The 21144-nt window shown below is 46.5% G+C and overlaps 1 protein-coding gene across 1 annotated transcript in view; it reads left to right on the forward strand.

Moving 5' to 3' along the window:
- The window catches only part of FLI1 (Fli-1 proto-oncogene, ETS transcription factor), a 115643-nt gene that overhangs the window by 75212 nt on the left and 19287 nt on the right, over window positions 1-21144 (forward strand). The window contains exons 3-5 of the mRNA XM_063093443.1: window positions 257-411; window positions 4834-5037; window positions 13334-13399. Coding sequence (XP_062949513.1) covers window positions 257-411; window positions 4834-5037; window positions 13334-13399 — 425 coding nt within the window. The remainder of the gene's footprint in view (window positions 1-256; window positions 412-4833; window positions 5038-13333; window positions 13400-21144) is intronic.

Raw genomic sequence — 21144 nt, forward strand, 5'->3', positions numbered from 1 at the left:
CATTCAGCCTTCAGTCTGAGGGCACTAAGGTGCTGCCAAAAATTTCTAAGTCCCAGAATTACAGGATTGAGCTGGGGTTTGAAGAAAACTCTGGTGGCAGCGTGGAGGACAGAAACAAGGCATCATCACCGTCATCATGCAAAGTGGGGCTGGGCATGGCCTCTTAGTTGTGGGAGCGACTGGCCTGCAATTTTGAGGCTGGGGTGAGCTGCCCGTCGCTGATGACTTCCCCGGGCTTTGTCTCCTCTCGCTGTAGGGAGTCTCCAGTGGACTGCAGTGTTAGCAAATGCAGCAAGCTCGTGGGCGGAGGCGAGCCCAACTCCATGACCTACAACAGCTACATGGACGAGAAGAATGGCCCCCCTCCTCCCAACATGACCACCAATGAGAGGAGAGTCATCGTCCCTGCAGGTACTGGGAACCAGGCTACCTGGCTGGCATCCCCTTCCCCACTCTTTAGGGGCTAGGAGTTGAAGGCTAGGCCTGCCCCAGGGGGCATCTAAACCTCACCTGGTATCGTGTTCTCCACAGAAGGGAAAAACTGGGAAAGCTGCACATCTTACCTTGCTCCCCAGCTGCCCTCCAAGACAGTACCCCAAATGTCATCAGTCCCTGAGCTGCGAACTCCAGAAGCCCCACCCTCAAACAGACCCCATCACAGACAGCATCAGTGACTTCATGATCCTAAGGCAAATAGGGCAGAGACAAGGGTACCTCAACCCAAGAGGAGTCCTGTGAACTCCCAGACGTGGCAACCCTTGCCCTTAAGGAGCAGGGCAGCTACAGAGGTCTGTCCTTCCCTTCAGGCATATACTTCCTGGCATCAGCTGGGTCCCACCTTTCCAAAATTACAGCCAGCTCTTTCAGTTTTAAAATAGAAATAACTATATTTAACAAAGGGAGCGCCTTAACATGTGTGCAACAAGTTATGTCATTATGTAAAAATAGCCTCTTTTTCCTAGGTATTGGTGCTGTTGGTTACAGAAAATAAAATCATTGTTCAATCCTTCAGTCCATTGGCTGGACACTCTGCCTCGGCACCAGCAGGCTCAGCCACCCGGACAGAAAGGGAGTTTGAAAACTGCCACGTGTAGACTCGGTGCCAGGTCGACAGAGCAGAAGCATGCAAAGCTTAAGCAAAGTGAATCACAGGGCAGGGATTGAAGCAAATCTCACCAAAATAACTTCACCAAAGAGGCAAAAGCCTTTCCGTTTGTACAGGCGTTAAGTGCAGTTGTGTCTGAAGGCAAAGGGTGTGACATCTCCTGAGGCCGTCCAGAGGAATCTGTTTGTTGGACTGTGATTTTGTAGTGGGCCCTCCTTCCTGGGCCCTTGTGTCTGTCTTCCATGGGAAGCTGTGTCTCACCACCTCCTAGGACCACAGTCATCCCTGTGTTCTTGGCCAAATTCAAGGTGGCAAGGGGGTGGACAGTGCAGGGAAGAGTGAGGCAGGAGAGGCTGGGGCTTACGGGAATTTTCCTGTACCTTATGGGACTTAGAACTGCTGTATGATCAGTTGTAAGTTCCTTTCTGCACAAGCCTATGACCTAACAAAAGAGGAGGAAGAATAGCTCCCATGTACCGAGTGCTTTCCAGATGCCAGGCACTGTGTGCATGGCTCCGTCTACAATACACTGCTTATACCACTTAACGTTTCATCTCCCACCATCCTCAGGAGACCAGCTAGCAATGGTGAGCCCAGGTGCATTTATAAGGTCCAAGAAAACAGCACTTTCTCCCTCCTCAGCAAAAGCAAGCAGACAATGAAGCTGTATTAAAACTGATACAGTGGGACCCTCTTTGTACTCCCCCGGGCAAAGTCGAGCCTCTCCAGGCTTTGCTCTTTCAGGATCACACACTCCCCTGCTATAGCATGGAAAAGAAATCTTGAGGGACTGAGGGGTTGGGGGATCAGAGATCGTCTCTGGCAGTCACTGTTATAGAAAGAGGGCAGAAGAGACCAGGCTGCTTGATTAACCCTCCAACCCTTAATGGGTGTTGAAACGCTTTTAAAAGGAACAGCAAACTGTCAGCCTTCAGTGGGCTGAGTTAATGATAGCAATAATAATGAAAATAGCATAAATTCATGTTAAATAGTTTTCAAAGCACTTTGCATAATGAATTCACAAGCTATGAATTTACTTCATTATTTTACCTCTGGCTCGATCTTAAAGCATTATCCTCAGACTATTTGGCTTCCTCCAGCTCAGCCTCCTGGACATGAGGGAAAGTCTCATTGGGGCAAGTCCACAAATGAAGGCAATAAAACATTAGTGGAATAACCAATTGAATTTACGATGGGATTTTAAGACAAATATAAATGAGGGCCCTAGTTATTCACCAGCTCCATGTTCAGATGGGAAGAAACTAGAACTAAATCATCCAGGAAATACATTTGGAAGAGTTTAGAATAATCCAGAGTGGAAGATTTATAATTCATTGTGCTGTAGAGGTAGAGAAATAATATTGTGATAGAGCCTAAAGCAAGGGAAGAAATAATAAAATAAATAGCATATATGGTGTAAAATTGAATTTGAGGCCTTGGATACTAAAAGTGAGGACTTACGAGACGCAAAGGATGAAATAATATACTACATAATCCAACTCCCCTCAGGACAAAAAGGTGCAAAATTATTTCCGTTTACTACTGGTCCACGCCTCATTGCTCCTGGAGAGTAACAGAGTAAAACAAAGTAGGAGAGAGTTCCAAACACACACTTGTCCAATGAAGCTTTAGAGGAGCTGGGTTTTGGCGTGAGAGTAGAGCACCTCCCAGGTGATTAAGGCAGATGTGACACAGCAAGAGGAGAGGGGGCTTTGGGGAACCTGCCTCTTCAGCTTAGTCAGTGCTGTGAACACTTCAGTTGGAACCTGGCTCAGAAGTTTACCAGCTACCAGCGATGAGACTGCGAGCAAGCAACTTCACCTTGTATGACTCCACTTTCCATCTGCAAAATGGGGATAACAAAACCCATTCTGCAGGATTTCCTTGATAAGTAAAAATAGGATGTGTGGAGAAGCCAGCATGTAGCAAGCACCTGCGGTCTGGGCTGTCACTAGTCGTGGGTACTGGATTGTCAGTATCACAGTTGGCACCAGCGTGTGGCCAGGACCCCAAACTCTCCTCTGCCTCTGTTCACCCAGCTGTAAGGTGTGAATGAGACAATGGCACATTGTTTCTTTCCCTATGACCACTCCTAATCGTTCAAACCTGATTCCCACTTTTGCCAAGAGCCTTCACAGACTGTACAATGAGAGGGTAAATTGGTTGAGAGGTGGCACGGGTATTCCTGCCAAATAAGTATGCTAAAAAAGAGCAGGCCCAGAGGAAGTTGGAGGCTAACAGCCCACTTACAACAAAATGCTAGGGCCCTTCTCTCCAGGATGCCTTCCTTCCACGACTCTCCAAATTCACGCTATTCCCGTCTACTATGAGTCCTTTAACGACCACCACAAAATCCGTTGCTTAGTTATGCGCTTTCCTACCTAAATGTTTCACGGGGATATGGGTTTCTTGAGGGCAGGAGCCATGCAATTTTCTTCTACATTGAGCAGATTTAAGGTGCATATTAGTCCATTTCTGTGGTTTATAACAAAATATCCAGAAGTGGGTAATTTATAAAGAAAATTAAATTTATTGCTTACAGTTTTAGAGGCTGGAAGTCCAAAGTGCAGGGAACACATCTGGTGAGAGTCTTGGTGGTGGCGATAGTGACCCAGGGGACTCACATGGCAAAAAAATGGCAGAGCAGAGAGAGAGAGATAGCTCCTCATGCACTCTCCTTTTAAAGCTCTCAGAACCACGCCCCTGGCCACCATTATTATTCCATTTACCACTGCACTGTCTTACAATCTAATCACCTCTTCAAGGCCTCACCTTTCAATTACCATAACAGGATTTCTCACCCTCAACAGTTACAGTGGGGATTAAGTTTTGGGGGGACATTTAATCCAAGGAAAGTGTTTATTGGATCCACCAACAATTGGTTGCCAAGAAAAGAAGAGATGGGTTCCAGACTGTGATAAGATATAAGGGTTCTACCTACTGTGGAACCTGTTGGAACTTATCACTCCAGCTCAAAGTGAACCCCACACAAGATACACACACGTCCCTCGCTGAGAAGGAATTGTGAGGGTCCTAGAATAGAGACGGCCTCAGTCCTCATGTTATTTACATTCACTCAGGCTAAAAGTTTTCCTGCCTCTAACACTATTACTCATCTGGGTATTTAAGTACCCTGAAAATGTATTGGGGATGATCTGGTAGAAATTTCAACACAGCTGTCCCCAAAAGGAGAAAATCCAGATTGGATGGATGTTAAAGACTAACACCACTGGGTTTTCCAACTGCACAGATGGCTTTGCAGTAAAAGTGTATACACAGATTTTTTTTTCTATAGCCATTTGAGGGATCCGTGTTCTTTCATGCAATCATTAATATTCTTAAAATACAGATGGTTTCTCTTTCCAGAGACATTGGTCCCTGGATCTGTAGAACTGTGTTTATTTTCATTTTGATGCCACCATTTCTCAGGCAAAGGTTTCAATTGCCCTCCAAAACCTTTAAAGAGTGTCCTGTCAGGATATGTAGCGAGGCAGCTGAGAACCTCCCCCCTGCCCCCACCCAAACAGTGCTAAGTGGCTCAGGCAGCACCAGAGGCGGTGGAGCCAGGTGGGGGTTTTGGGGGACCATCTGGAAGGGAACTGGCTTTCCCAGAGACAGAGAGGGAGGGAGAGAAATGCAGAGGAGGAGGAGGGAGGGAGGTTGCCCGGCCAGCCCCTGTGTGGGGCTGGGGAGCCCTTGCTAACAGCGTCCTGTCCTCCCCGCTGCAGACCCCACGCTGTGGACGCAGGAGCACGTGAGGCAGTGGCTGGAATGGGCCATCAAGGAATACGGCTTGATGGAGATCGACACGTCCTTTTTCCAGAACATGGACGGCAAGGAACTGTGTAAAATGAACAAGGAGGACTTCCTCCGAGCCACATCGCTGTACAACACGGAAGTGCTGTTGTCGCACCTCAGTTACCTCAGGGAAAGTAAGTGCCCCAGGCCGCGCTAGGGCTGCAGGAGGCTCCCCGGCCGCGCTCCCCCGCGGAGCCGCCAGGGGGCGCAATTCGGTGCGCTGCTGCAGGGTCTACTGGCCCAGGCCACGTGGGCTCCCGCAGACCCTGCACGGGGCAAACCCAGTCTTGAGGTGTCAAGAGAAGTAAATTGAGGAATGGAGAAAAAGTAGGGGGCTGTGACCTGGGGCTGGGGTGGGGGTGTCTGCCAGAGGCTAGTTTCGCTCTCCGCATGAGAACCCCTTTCCAGAAGCTGCTTCCACCTGGAATTATACAGAGATGGATGCCCTGGTTGGTGTTCTCCTAAGCAACGATTTGAAGTTCCTACAGGAAACTCTGTGTTAGTGAATTTGGGGTTTAAGGCTTTGAAAATGTACGTATTAACCTCCTCCTATGCTTGGGGTCACTCTGGAACCCTCTAACTCCACCTTACAGGGCTGCGACCTGCACAATTTCTTACTGAGCAGGGAGAGCGGCCAATGCTACAGGCGTTGCAAGCTTTCTCCCAGTACAGCAGAAGAACGAAAAGAGCTTAGGAAAGAGAGGGCTTAAGAAAGCAAGCGGGCAATCATCCAAAGGATTTATCCAATATGAGGTTCCTTAGCACCAGGAGCCCATCAGTTTGATGTGAATTTCATTTGATGTGAAATGCACACAGAGCAAAGGAATGGAATTCATTTAGACCTGCTGATAACCTCAGCTTTAACTCTTCACCAGAAATCCAGGCCAGGTGGTATATCAGTGCTACCTGCAGGTATGGAAGGGTTGTTGTATGGCCTGCAAAGATGGTGCTAGAATCAGGGAGTCAAAGCCATAGGAAGACAGATGTGGCTCACTTTACGTAGGGGCTTGCTAACTAATAGTCAGTCCATCCAAAGACAGACAGACAGCCTCAGGATTTGGTGTTAGCTGAAAATGGCCAGGGTTTGCTGGGAATCTTACAGGAGTTAAACTTTGGGAAGGTGTTTGATGATTTTAGATCCCCTTCAAACACTGAGATCCTTGGACAGCATTGGAAAGGTTAAAAAAAATTTTAAAGCCTTCGGACCTATCCTGCGGCGCCTCTCGGCTCTCTGGTCGCCCATCCAAGGTGTCTGGTAACCCGTGGGGGAGAGTGGATGATGCCGTGTGTGTTAGCACCAGAGCGATGACCTCATGTCTGAGTCTTGCTGCAACATGAGGTCAGCCCAAGAAACAGCAACTTCAAAAAAGGGGGCAATTTTCCACCCACTTTTTCTGAGCTTTGGAAAAATTAGCATTTTCTAATGATGTCTATTTCTCAGACTTTAAGTGTTTGTAGAATTAAAAAAATAAGAATCTTTGAACACAGTCCTGCAATGATCTAGGCAGGGCAGGGGGTGGAGGCGGGCACAGAGAGGTTGGGCATGAGGAGAGACCAGCAAAGCAAAGCACAGGCCAGTTCTGCCTTTTCCGCTTCTCCTGGCATCTGCTGGGCCCAGGACCCCCAACCCCCTTTCTTCCTTTGCTGGAGGAGAAATGATAGCAGCAGCATGGACAGCGCGCTCTGAATAGTTAACAGGCCCAGTAATTGGGGCTTCATGGCAGGTGCCCTTGTTGGGAGAACGTTCAAGTGCATTGTGACTCAACGTGGGGAAAGCCTTTCGTACCATATCGCCCCAGGCCTTGCTTTCTGACCAGTCTGTTAAACAGCCCAGGTCTCGCTAGCACTTCCTGTCACCAAAGAACCTGAGTCACAGACACTAAAGTGAGACACTTGCTGCCCAGGAGGCCCAGGAATGTGAGAAGGTGACCACTGGTGACCATTGGGGAGACTTTCTATTGCAGGAGACCAGATAACAAGGGCCGAAGCCCTGAGCAGGTGATGAAAAGTGGAGGTGCGGAGTTGGGTATTTGGGGGTAAAGTACGGCAAGAAAAAGTGAGGATTGCTTCTTTCTTTTTAAGAATGTTTGTAGATATTAAGGAAGATGACCCCAAAGCAGTAAAAATGTGAAGCTTCCAGAAAGGGGCTTATTAGTAGAGCAAATTTCCAGAATTGAGAGGAGGTGGAATCAAGCACATACATGGAAGGCTGGCAAAATGCAGAGCAGATTTCTAGAACCAGGAGGATGGCTGAATAACAGGACATCGACAAGGCACAAAGTTGGTGCCGTTAAAATGATGATTGTGAAAAACCACGAGAAGAGCTCATGATGCAAGTTTGAGTGAAGAAACTCACTCTAAAGTGGTCGGTGCGTTGATATAAAAAACGTCTGCCCTAAAAAGCAAAAATAAAACTAGTTCTATTAAGTTAAAAAGAAAAAAAAAAACTTGCCCCGATATAGTATTATAATAGCCTTTTGAGGACCTAAAGCAGTGCACTGTCAGGGGAAAAACTTTTTGATTCCTGCTTCTTTGTGACTGGACCTTGGGGGTCCAGCCTCTGGGACCCTCTGGCGTTGGGTGGTGCTTGGCCTCTGAGATGCCTGCAGGAGGCCATGTGCTGGCCACTGTCGGCTCTACGGATTGCTGGGAACTTTCTAGTGCCGACCAGCATAGCTTCACACACGTTATTTTTAATTCAGACTGACTTCCAGAGGATGTTTTGTGCTTAGGAGGGAGGCAGGTGCTCCTGGAAAGGGGTTGAGGTGACTGAGTGGGGGCAAGGAGATGGGGCTTAACTCCTTGTGCTTCGTCTTCCCGTTCTTTGTTGGGGGAGGGGCTGGGGCTCAAACATTTCCACTTTGGCAAGAGGTGGAAGGAAAGCAGCTGAGATCCTCACCACCGATGGGGAAAGTGCTGTCGACAAAGGAAAGCCAGCAGAGGAGAACCGGAGACCTGAGCCCGTGGATTGTTGCAAATCAGAAGAGCCCACATTGGTGGTGCTTTTCTGATCTGATCTTTCTGGACTTTAGTAGAAAGATGGAAAACTTGTAGGATAAGAGTTCTGGCATCAAATTTACACTTTCACAAAAGGAGCTTGACTGTTCTGCTTGTCTGGGAGAGGCGCTATACTTTTACAGTTTAAAAGCCAAATTTAAAATTTTGAAATGTATTTTCCAGGGCAGAGAAGAAACAGCAATGTCCTGAGCCCCTCTATGCCCTGGTGGCCTGGTGTGTTGAACTTATCTAGCCTGCCTGGAGGTGAGGGAGGGGGGCCTTGATCTTCATACCTGGGCATGTCAGCTGTCCCAGGCAGAGTGGCTATGTAACATCACCCATACTTGAAATTCCAGGAGGACTGTGTGGGCTGGGTCTGGCAAGGGTGCCTACAGTACTTGGGGTCATTCTGAAGTCTCCTGGGGGAACACAAGGTTCAGGCTGGCATCTGCCGGGTGTCGTTCACCTTACATAGATAGGATGCCCCCTTGTGGTCACCATGTGGACAGCTATTTATAATCCCCATTTTAATGCCAAAGCAACTGAGTCCTGGAAAGCTTCAGAAATTGGTTCAAAGGTTTCCATCTAGTGGAGAGCACCTGGTATCTCAGACTCAGGGCTCTTAAGTCCCAGTCTGTAGCAGGCCCCCAGGCTCACGCTGCTCAGGTGTCTACCCTGGTGCTAGATGCAACCGATCCTGTGACACTTGTCTCCAACCTCTCTCCCCTGGGGCCTCCACAGTGAGGGTCAGGCCACTTTCCCCGCAGCATTTTCTGTTTCTATTTGTACCAAGAGATAAATGCTTTCTAAAAACTTTCCTCTGGCCTCTTGGAATGAGGCAGATTAAGCAAACCTATCACCACACTAACCCTATCCTTCTCTCCTCCCCATGGCACCCCAAACCCCGGACCTGACAGGCGGCCCCGCCAGTATCTCTCTCAGACACACACCGTTAGGCAGAGGCCGTGCACTGAGGGCACAGGCTGCGGGAAGTGAGATTGGGCCTGGCCTCCAAGGAAGTGAGGGCCGTCTGCCCCAGCTGGCAGTTCAGGCTCAGGGCCACTGGGGGGAGTTTGGGGATGTCTGGGAGCCCAAAAGGGCCTGCATGGGGGTGACTGGAGGCCAAAGAAAAGGCTTTTTTTGTTTTACAAACGATTTGGGTTTGTACGTCTGTCCAGGTGTGACCTGAGAAATATACTAAGAAACTGTTTTCAAACAGTGGCAGCTCAAGAGCATGAAATATATTGTGTGAGAGGGAGACCACTGAAAAGTATCTATCTTGATTCCCATTTTTAATTTAAACTTAATGGAAAGCACATTTCGTGTTTTGTGGTCTTCCCACCTGCAACCTCAGATGGTCGGGCAAAGGTGATTGGCCTGGCAATTAAGCTGGTGAAGTATTATCCCTTCCAGGCCTGGGGTTTGACCGGTAAAGGAGACCAGGATTCCAGCAGAACAAAAGGCCAGCTTTCCCTGGACCCGGTAGCCAGCCAGGCCTGTTGTTTAGAGTACAGAGCCTTACTCCACCCCCCACCCCCACCCGCACACTCAGCCAGAGAAAGCAAGACCAGACTCAATGGCTGGCTGCGAGGGGCGCCGGGGAATTCTATGGCAACAGCGAGGCAGGAGACAAAGGCTTTGGACGGGGACCCTTGTCTCCCTGCTCCAGGTGTCCCAGATGAAAAGCAGGTTAGGTTGAGGGAATGTCGAGCTGAAGAAAGCTTGATTGTGGGGCTCTACCGCACACCTGCAAAGCTTCACTCTGCTCGTTTCAGATCCCAGACATTGCTGGCAGTGGGACTCAAAAATGGAAAATCATTTTTTCCTTATGCTTTTACTGTGGGAAGGCCATTCCATTCTCAGCAGCAGCCACTGCATGTTTTTTAGAGCAAAAAGTGCCCCAAATAGATATACATATATGTATCCTATATACAGATGGTCTCTAATTTTACCATGGTTCAACTTCTGATTTCTCAACTTCAGGAGGGTGCAAAAGTGATACACATTTAGTAGAAGCCTCACTTTAAGTACCTATTTACAACCGCTCTATTTTTCACTTTCAATACAGCATTCAGTAAATTACATGACACTTTACCATAACATAGGCTTTGTGTTAGATGATTTAGGCCAACTGCAGGCTAATGTAGGTGTTCTGGGCGCATTTAAGGTAAGCTAGGCTGAGCTAAGCTGTTTGGTAGGTTAGGTGTATTAAATGCATTTTAGACACAGCATTTTCCATTTGCAAAGGGTTTATTGGGACGTAACCCCATCATAAGTTGAGGAGCATCTATGTGTGTATATATATATATACTTTTTAATTGAAGTATAACATACAGAGATGTGCAAAAATCATAAGTGCACAACTTGAGGAATTAAGACAAAGGGAATCCACTCCCTCTTACAAACACCCCCAGGCCAAGGAGTAGAATAGAAGCCCCCGTGCCATCTCTCCGTCACCACTATCCTGTCTCCCCAAACATAACTACTATCCTGCCTTCCAACACCACAGGTGAGTGTTGCCTGTGTCTTTGATTTAGTAGGGAGGCTGCAGGGTCTGCTGGGCTGAGGACAGGTTCTGTAGATAGACTGGGATGGGGATCCTGCCTCCTGCACTGGCCGGCTGTGTGGTCCTGAGCAAATGACTAAGCTTCTCTGACTGTTGAGCTCCTCATCTGTGAAAGAGAATGATGTGATACTGGCTTTGCACAGCTCGTGCAAGGATTCAGGGAGACAATAGAAAGTGTCTGGCACACCATTCGTGGCTTCTCCCCTCCCCGTTGTGGCCCATCTCCTCCATCTGCTCTGAAGAGCTGGTGGCAGAAAAGACTAGGCGCTCAGCAGCATGTCAGGCCAGCTCAGGGTCAACTCAGAAAGCACCACCAAGCAGGAGAAAGGAATGCAGAGCCACAGAGGTTCCCGTAAGAACTGTACTGTGCCACCCTCTACGGCCTGAGGAACTGGTTAAACAAAAATCAGAGAAGAGGGGGAATGCGGATCCCTGGGGAGAGAGGTCACACGTCCCTGGCCAGCCCCTCCTGGAGGGAGGCTGCCTGTCCTTCTTGCAGTGAAACTTGAACCAAGAACAGTCTTCAGGGCAAAATCCTTCTCCTAGGTTGCCATGAAATACATATTTCATGCATGCTTTGGAGAGGTCAAACAACCCTTTCTGTTGGCTTTCTGGGAGTTTCCTGTGGAATTCATGTGTGCCCAAAGAAGAACTTTCACCAAGGGGGAAATTTAATAAATGTGGTTTATCTAAGCTTCGTGCTCTCAGCTAAATCTGCACTAATGACTCAGGCAGTTTGCTCCTCAGAGACCATCATTTTTCTTTATTTGCTCCAGCAGTGAGGTTTCAGCCTGAGGGAGAGAATGTCAGGGACAGAGAGGCAGACATTCTTGATCTGACTCCTGAGATTTTTTTTTTTTTTTTTTGTATTCTCCTGTAACATTTGGTTCTATTTTTTAACCTCCTTCTAGCCATGGAGGATTATTTCTTATTGCAGCAGAACCCATTCAGCACTCTAGTTCCAGAAGACAAAACTAATGCTTTTTCTTTTTAGGGTTTTTCTGAATGTAATTGTGTCTATAGATGAAGGGATATAAAAACAGCAATGACAACAGCTATCACTTATTGGACACTTATTATGAGCCAGGGTTTGTTCTGAGCACTTTACCTGCATTATTTTACTTAATCTTCACAACAGCCATAGTAAGTAGCTATTGCTATTAGCCCATTTTACAGATGAGGAACCTGAGGCTCAGAGAGAAGAGCTAAATTGACCGAGGTCACAAAGTTAGTCAGTGGTAAGAGGCAGGTCTAATTTTAAATGCTCATTTGCATAATAACATATTAAAATGAAGCTGTCCCTGCCTCATTTTATCACTGATATTCTTGAGAATGGACTAACCAATGTAGCTGGTTCTTGGATATTACCTTCACGTAGCTGTCCCGTTTCTCAGATGGTATCCACATACCCACACTCTGGCACACAGCAGTCTCCATCCCACCCCCGCCCCTGCCTTGTTGTCGGCCGGATCTGTTTCAGAGCTAGAAGTAACAGTCGCCCAGGCCAGCAGTCCTGCGTTGTGGGCAGCTGGAGGAGGGCTCTTATACAATGCTGCTCCTCCCCATCCAGCCTGGCAGGCACACATTTCCTCCGAGGCACAGAACCAAACGCCCACAGCTGGGTGAGGCAGCAGCTCCACTCCTGCACCTCTTCCATGACTGGAGACTAAAAATAGCAGCGTCTGACGGCCCGTCCCCAGCGCTGGCCTGGCACCCATCTCAGCCCATTGGCCACAGGGAGCAGGGAAAAGGGTTGTTTAGAAAAATTTTCTTAGCCTCAAACACATGAGTTGAGCTTATGGTGTCTTTTGTAAAAGCAGATCCTAGCCCTAGTTTTGATGGCTCTTTAAGATTTTCTGAGAAGAATCTCAAGAAGAATCACAAAAAGTGCTACATTTTACAAAATAAAACTCTTGAATTCACTTTAAACACAGAACAAATCTAGTTTTAGGAAAGAGGGAGATTGGGTTTTATGTGAAACAACACAGCAAAAATGATCATTCCTTCCAAATGCCTGGTACAGAATAGATACGCACTGAAGTTTACTTATAAAAGATTTTTTATCAGCACTTGGGGAAAAATTCAGTGCATTACTCTTCAAACAGTTGTTGACAAAAGGAGGCAAAAGTTCCTGTTTGGAGTCCTACCACCACACCCCGCTTCCCGACTTCCAAACCCCCCTCCGCCAACAAGGCATATCCAAGCAGCTCACCCCCACCTGTAAAAGGACCCTACGTACTTAATCCAGAGGCCATGAGAGCAAGAGGGAATAGCACCAGCTCCTCCTCAGGGCGGGACAAACGACTAACGGCGGCCCAAATCTGGTCAAATCTGGCTCATGGACAAAGGAAAACAAAAACTAAGAAAAATATGCAGCAGGGACTGCATGTAGCCTCTGAAGCCTAAAATATTTCCTATCTGGTCTTTAGAGAGAAAGTTTGCCAGCTCTCACTCTAGTTCAACCCCTTCATTTTTCTGATGAAGAAATCAAAGTCTAGACGTGTAAAGTCACTAACCCATGGTCACACGGTGGGTGAGTAACAGAACTAGAACAGACCTGGCTTTACTGATTCTGAGTCTTGGGTTCCCACCAGCACTTGAGAACGATCAATATGGCAGCTCGGGGGCATGGCCTTGGGCCCCACCAGACGTCTTTCCTACCTCACTCTGACTCTACCTCCGAAGGCCATTTCAGTCCTGCATGATCAGCTCCGAGCAAATGGACTGCATTAGCTTTCTGTTTCTCTCCTCTGTCCCTCTTCCCTTCTCCCCATCTCTTCCCCTCCCTACTCCCTTCTCCTGCCATCTCCTGCTCTTGATCTCAAAAGGATGTTTTGGTTATAACCTGCTTTTGCTTTGCCTTTCAGGTTCACTGCTGGCCTATAACACAACTCCCCACACAGACCAATCCTCACGACTCAGTGTCAAAGAAGGTGAGTTGTCTCAGGAGCTGAGAATTTTCTTCAGTAGCAATCATGACACAGTCCCATACCGTTAAGACTGGTGTGCAGAACTTCAGTCTGTGCACCCACTTCTTTGTTCCATGCAATTTTTTCTAGCATACAAAACAAGAAGCCAAGTTTTTCCCACCTGTGCCACAAGTTGCAAAAATACAACGAACAAGCTTTTAAAATGTCTTGTAATAATATCATAAAGATATATCTTGAAGTTGTTATTCCATGAAAGAAAATGTGTTGCTCTTAGAATGAAGTAGATACTGCTTATTTTCAGAGCTGAAAGTTGGGGGGTTTTCTCTGCTGAAGGTAATGAAATGACGATTTTCAAGGATTTTAGCATGTCCACCTCTTAAGTTTTTTTTCCTAGCAAAGTTTAGGATGTCAATTCATTTTTAGTGGTGGTTTAAGGATTTTGTCTGGTTTGGTTTGTTTGGGTTGAAAGAGAAAGAAACCAGTCTCAGCAAATGATTTTTGCCAATGAGGATTTTAGCAAATATCACATTAACATTTGTCAGCATCTTTATTTCGGAAACAACATCATGAGGATTGGTCCAGATACTATGTTAGATTTTAGGCATTTAAACAAATGAACAAGTCATGGTATCTCGTTTAAGGGAGAAAAAAATGTGAACAAATAATTATTGGAACCACAGAGGGGTGTAAAAAAATCTTCTCACGGCAAAAGAAAAATTTCCATAGAGGAGGGGACTTTTGAGTGGGAACTTGAGGAATGACAGGGGTACGGCAGGCATTCTCTCATCCCTGGCTCTCTCTCCTTCCCTGACATTTTTTTTTAATGCACATCTTGCATAGTATAGAATGCAGGTGGCGGTTTTCAGCATCAGTTGCATACAGTGTAATACAGCATAACGTTTCAGGGAAACTTAAGGCTCTTCTGAGGGACGAGACCATTTGGTTCAAAATCCTCACGGGGTGTGGAAGAAACAAACTCAAAGAGCCTACATATCTTGCCCAAGCTTACACCTTTGATCACATAGGACTTTGCATTTCCTGTTAACAATGTTATAGTTTGATAATGACCAGAACATTAGTAGAAGAAATACACAACCCATTAATCCACTTTTAAACCTAGTGTTTTTCAGTTGCTTCCTTCTCTCCTATGCCGCCCTGAGCCAGTTCTGTCTCTGCTACAGTTTTGCCTTTCCAAATCAAATTTATCGAATGTTGCTATGAAAATTGAAGTTGTATTGATATATTCTAGTCTGAGCCACATTTTACTTAACAACCTATTTTAACATCATGTTGTAAATGTCTGTGAGAGAGAAATTTCATTTTAGTGACAAACACCTTAGACTGTAGGTCAGGGCACTGTTGAACCTCAGTTTCCTGTCAAGTGAAGGGGCTGAACTAAATCAGCAGGAGTCAAGTTCGGATTCTAAAGCTCTTGGCTTCTAAGGAGATGACCGGGCAGCACGGCCTGAGGGCTGCGCCTCCATCCAGAGCCGCTCTGCTTTGATTTGTTTTATACATTGAGTTTCATTCCATTTGCAGCTAGGGATCTGCTTCTTGGAAGGAAGGAACAGAGAAAGGGAAGGAACCACGGAGGGAGAGAGGGAAAGAGGAAGAGAGGGAGGGAAGGGAGGTGCCTTTAACCTCTGAACTGCTGAATTAGGATCCTTACAAGTTCCTCCGACTCTGCAGGTTACAGCTTGCTGACAACATCAGAATTAACCAGTGAGGTTCTGGGCCAGAGCCAATGGGAGATTTTGTGACTGGGCTTAAAAAACAGGTTTTAATGTAGACACAGGTTTATCTAAGTGGAAACATGTTGCTAACCAGCTCCTTCCTCCTTGGGGCCGTAGCCCTAGCCCTCTCCTCTACCGGCCATACTGCATTTCTTCCCCTGGCCCCTTTGTGTTTGGGGAAGGCATTTGTAATGCTGCGGGCTCATTCAGGCTTATTGCAGGAGCAGCTTGCTCTTGCTGGGTAGGAACCCCTCTTCTGAGATGAATTAACTGTAGTATCCAGGCAAACATACGCTGCCAGGGCCTCATTCAGGTGGTGCCGGACATTTGTCTCCCAACCTCGGCCCTGGCCTCTAGAGACGATTAAGTCTGCGCTTTGCAGGTGCGTCTTTTGTCCCCAGTAAAGCCCTCCACTTGAGCTGTCTTGTTCTTCCATCGCCTTCCCCAGGCGAGATGGTCTGAATCTGTCTGAACGGACCCATCCCCATCCTGCCACAAAACAAAGTACATTAGCAAGACAAAGCTACCCAGGATCCTCTCTCTCTCTTTTGCCCCCCTCCCCACCTCTCTCTCTCTGCACTACTCTAATAGCTATCTTTATTTTTTTTTTTAATATGAAATGGAAAAAGAAAGAGAAGACATCATACAACCTTGGCTCCATCGTTTTTGAATAACACACATACATAGCCCCAAAGAAACCCAGACATCGACAGCACCAGAGCTGTCTCTGTGTGTGTGTGTGTGTGTGTGTGTGTGTGTGTGTGTGTGTTCTAGAAAGGGCAGGTGCTGGCATCATGCACAAAGGAAAGAAGTTGAAGAGACGATGCCTATTAATGTGTCTTCAAAGCACTTATCAAATTAGAATGCCTTTTTACTTTAAAATGGCATAATCACACTTCCAGCTTGTCTCTTGAAAACGGCTGCAATTTCTAAGGGTTATTTGTGCCCAGGATAGATTTTAAAAACTAGTTTATAACAATCTGTAAGCCCCTTTAAACTAAATATTCTGGGATGTGGATTGGACACAGCTAGAGCAGTTATGTTCTCTTGACCCTTAGTTATCAAGGCTAATGCACTTAAAAAAAATAAATTAGGATGGAAGCTATTGTTATCCACTTACAATAGCAGCCACAACTGTCATCTATAAAGGATTCTGGAATACATCAGACACTTTCACACGCTTTGCTTTTGAGACTTGCAGCATCCCCGTAGGGTAGACATTACTGTCTCCATTTTGCAGACAAAGAAACTGAGGTTCAGCACTATTAAGTGGCCCCTGATGACCACACACACAGCTTGTCAATGACAGAGCCAGGACTCAAACCCAGGTTATAAGACTTAAAGTCCTTTGCTGCATATGGTCTTCCTGGCCAATGCAGCCTTTCCCTTCTAGCTACCTTTCACAAAAATAATACCTTACCTAGCCTAAATGTAATTGGAGGCAGAGATCTGAATTTTTTTTTACATTATTTTTCTCTGTCTCTGCAGTTTTCCCTCTATCATCTCCATCTTCATCCCCAAACTATTCTCTTATCCAAAGATGAACTCAAACACAGCCTCTGCTTGGCACCACCCCTTAGTCCTGACTGCGCAGAGAATCACCTGGAGAGCTTTTTAAAATACAGATGTCCCAGGACAAACACTGTATGACTCCACTTAAATACGAGGTAACTAGAGCAGTGCAATTCGTAGAGACAGCAAGTAGTAGAGTGGTGTGGCCACCAGGGCTCAGGGAGGGAGAATGGGGAGTTAGTGTTGAATGGGTACAGAGTTTCAGAGTTCTAGAGATGCGTGATGCTGATGCTCGTGCGTCCCTGTGAACGTACTTGATGCCACCGAGCCGTACTCTTAAAAATGGTTTAAATGGTCAATTTTATGTTATGTATATTTTACTAACATTTTAAAAATACAAATTAAAAAAAATACTGATGCCCAGGCCCCAAACATGACCAATAAATTCAGAAGCTTCAGGAGGGGCTCCTGGGCATTGGCTTTTTTTTTTAAAGCTCTCCAGGTTGCTCTTGTAACCTGCAGCCCAGCTTGTGAAGCCCCGTTTCCTAGTGCAGATGCAAAGTGGAAAGTGGGCAGGGAGACCCATCTCAGAGCTACCCAAGGTGTTCTTGCAGATATGCTGGGCAGTTGATCTTGCCCTTGCCTGGTCCCGACTAGTCCTACAAAAGGAACAGCAGGACCTATTGGTATATTGATAAAGGTATAGTAAGTGAAGGGACCATATGATCATGATTCGTTCTTTTCATCATTGTCATTGATGATGTAATTATTATTGATTTTTGACAACTTGACATCAGTATAGCAGCACTTCACAGCTCAGAAGAAGAAATCCCCTTCTTCAGTCCTCTAAAGAGCAGATATGGTTTTGGTCACTTGATTTTACAGGGAGGATGCTGGGCTTCTAGGAGTTGCGTGGTCTTTCCAAGTACCTACGAGCTCTGGAGCCAGGGCTACCTACTGTCCATGCCATGTTCTCTCTGCTCCAGGCTGCAGACACAAGTGTGCCTGCCCTGGTCACCGGTCGGAGCCGCACTTTGTTTTTCCGGGCAGGTCCTGCCCTAGGGCTCTCCCAGCGTGTCCGGGGACAGGCAGCATGCAAGAACCAGCAGATCTCTTCTTCACAGCTGCCTTGCATGCCTAACCCTCATTTCCTTAGATCCTCGTGCTGAATCTGTTTAAATACCTCTGACTCTCCCAAACACAGAGGATATTGAGCTCCTTGTTTATTAACTCCTGGATCTCATAAACCTATCAAGGGCCTGTGGAGCATTGAGCTTCCAGCCCCAGCCTGGAAAGCCTTTCAGGAACTGTTGCTGAATGCAAAAACCGAAATCGGCGGCCCACTGCTGGTAGACGATCTGCCTGTGGAATCGCCATCTCCAGCAGTGGTCCAGGCTCATGGATAAAACGTCTGTCTGCTTCCACACCGAGAATGGGAAAGAGGGCAGAAACTACCTTTCTGTGTCCCTTGTGTAGTGAAACGCCTAACTGGTGCTGCAGACCATGCTAATGAGAGCCCTGCTCTCTGAAGGAGGTTTCCGATGGCAGCGCTGTGCACAGAGTGACAACCCCTTTGCTGCAGCCCTTTATTAAAGTTTGCCCAGCATTTTCCCATCCACTATCTTATTTGTGCCTCACAGGCAGGGCTGTATTATTATTATTATCCCCATTCTATAGATAATGAAAACAAGGCACAGAGAGGTTACAGGGGCCTAGAAGTCACTCAGGTAATAATAGTAGTAAATTATTATTATAATTTATTATAGTAAAAATTGTAAAAAAAAATTTATAGTAAAAAGCATAATCATAATTAACATTATTTTTGCAAAATAATTACAATATTTTTGACAGTTTACTAGATGTTAATACTGTACAAGGATTGTGAAGGCCGCTATACCATTTATGAAACAGCAAAGTAGCTTAAAAACCTATTAGGGACATACATCTATGACATATTAAGGAATAATATAAAACTGGCATGTAATCAAATACGAAAATGCATGCTGCATACAAGCGGTTCTCTGAGGATAATGAAGAGATGGAAAATCATTAAATGCTAAAGTTGAATATCTGCTTGAAACCTTTCATATAACAGAAAAGATCTGAGGCCAGAAAAGGTGTGGGCCCAGCCAAGGTTCCACAGGGAATGAAGACAAATATATGTAAATATATTTATATCTTGGCAGACACTGTAGATACCTGATACCATAGTCAGGAGTAGACCTATATTCTGATTCACGCCACCCTCCACCCCATTCATTCATTGATTCCCCGTTTATTGAGAACCTGCTCTGTGGAGTGCCAGGCCGGGCCCTGGAACTGCAGTGAACAGGGCACAGCATCTCCGCTTGAGGGTCCCTCGTCAAACAGACGCAGATAGGTAGGTGAGTAGTTAAATGCTGTGTATTGGAATATGGGTGACACATCACCAAATGGCTCCATTCTCCCTGCACTTACATCCTCTATGGGGTGTCCTTTTCATTTCATTTAATTTGATTTAAGAGGTCATAGTGAAAGATGGAAGCCTCTAGAAATACCCAGCATGATAGAGCTGGAAAGAGATATTGGAACAAAGGGAAGGAGTAGACACCAAAGAAACAAGTGTGTACAGGTCTCGGGGGTATGTGTGGGGACCAAGGGCTGGGCTGCATGAGTTTTCAGGTTGACTTTTGGGGAAGAGAGCCCAGGTGAGTCCTTGTGGGAGCAGCCAGGGACTCGATGTATGGCGTGGTGTGAGGAAGAGAGCCCTGGGTAGGACTCAGAACTGGAAGACTGAGTACTCAGTCTCAGCCGCGGAGCCAAGAGCCGGGGATTTGCTGCAAAATGGTCAGGGCTGGGGCCTGGGCGGGCAGTGGAGCTGAAAGGAGATTGGCCAGGAGTTCATAATTGTAAAAGCAGGGTGATAGGCCCTCCAGGGTTTATTAGACTTTTCTCTCTACTTTTATGTGTCTTTGAAATTTTACATAACTGAAAAGATACCTCGAGAAGTTTTGTTTTGATGGGAGAAAATGTGGATGAGCACGGGTGTCTGTCCCTAGCACTCAGTACTAGGGGCATGTGTGTGTCATGCAATGGAGGGGACCCACGTGTCTGTGTGGGGGACGGGCAAGCGCAGCACTCCGTGTGGACATGGGCCGTGTGTGTGTGTGTGTGTGTGTGTGTGTGTGTGTGTGTGTGTGTGTGTGTGTGTGTGTGTGTGTGTACGCGGCCTTGTATAGCCTAGCATATGGCGTGTTGGTCTGGACTGTGTGTACCTAAGGAAAAGGCCTGTAATACTGTGAGGTCACCTCTTGTTAGTTTTGGGAAGAAAATAACATCTCTTATGTAGCAGGTTGTGTGGCTCCACAGCCTGCCTGTGGCAACCAACATGCACTTAACATTCGAGGGTCTCACCGAGACCTCATGGGGGAGCCTGTTAAGAACTTCGTCATTATATGTTTTACCTTTATGTTGAAATACCGATAATCCATTTTTAGCAAAAGCAGGGGTGATTGCTGGATGTGTTCGTGAGCATTTGTGTGCCATTTCTGTGGTCCAAAGGCAAGATTTACGATTATAGAATGGACAGTAGCTTGCTCTCTCCATTTTATTTTTTAAAATTGCTTTCCTTTGAAATTCCAGAGTTAACATTTTGTCTGCTTTCTATCTGACCCTCTTTGGAGAGTTGCATGGTTTTTTTTCACCAGAGAGAGATTAAGAGAGAGAAAGAGACAGAGAGAGAGAAGGATTGGGGAGAGAGAGAGAGGGGAGGGCGGGAACTAGAAACAAAGAATCGTTGTCTCTAAACTGTAGCAAGCAGGAAACCCCAATCCCGAGGGAATTCAGCCAGCCAGCCCTGTCCCGGAGTCAGACTCCAGCTCTCTGAATTCAATTTGACAGCTCGTCTGGGACACTTTCTAAGTAACCATTATCCTTCCTTTCTCTAAGTAAAAGAACTGTTATTTCTTTCTGCGGGTGCGCTGTGTGCACGGTTATTGCACACGTGTGGGTTACTCAGTGACTAGGACTCACTTTCTCTAAACTATTGGAAACAGTTAGCCTGTTTCCTAAGACATGTGTAAATTTATTCCGGGATAATGAGGCAAATGACTTCAAGTATTGAACCACGGCCTTAGGAGAGGCCGGTGCATTCCATCAGAGGAGCGGTGTTGGGGTGTTGTGTACGTACCTTTTATCTTCTGAGCACTCCTTCGAAGCACACACAAGCAAAAATATCTCCCAGTGGTCATTTTCCTCATTCTCTGTGGCGATTGATTGATTGATTGATTATTTTAGAAAATGCATCACCACACATCTCACTGTGGAGGTTGTGCAGGGCAAAGGGGTGACTACCTAGGGTTCAAAGGGAACACTGCCCTGCCTGGGAGCAGAGCCTCATCAGGGTCTCTTCCAACTGCTCAGACCTATTGACTTTGTCGCCATGTCATGAGGGACTGTGAGATAACCATCTACCCTTCCAGTGTGCTTGCATTTGAAGGCCATCCAGATTCAGCTCTGCAGGAT

The sequence above is a fragment of the Cynocephalus volans genome, chromosome 4 (genome assembly GCF_027409185.1).
Source record: "Cynocephalus volans isolate mCynVol1 chromosome 4, mCynVol1.pri, whole genome shotgun sequence".
NCBI classification, from domain to species: domain Eukaryota; kingdom Metazoa; phylum Chordata; class Mammalia; order Dermoptera; family Cynocephalidae; genus Cynocephalus; species Cynocephalus volans.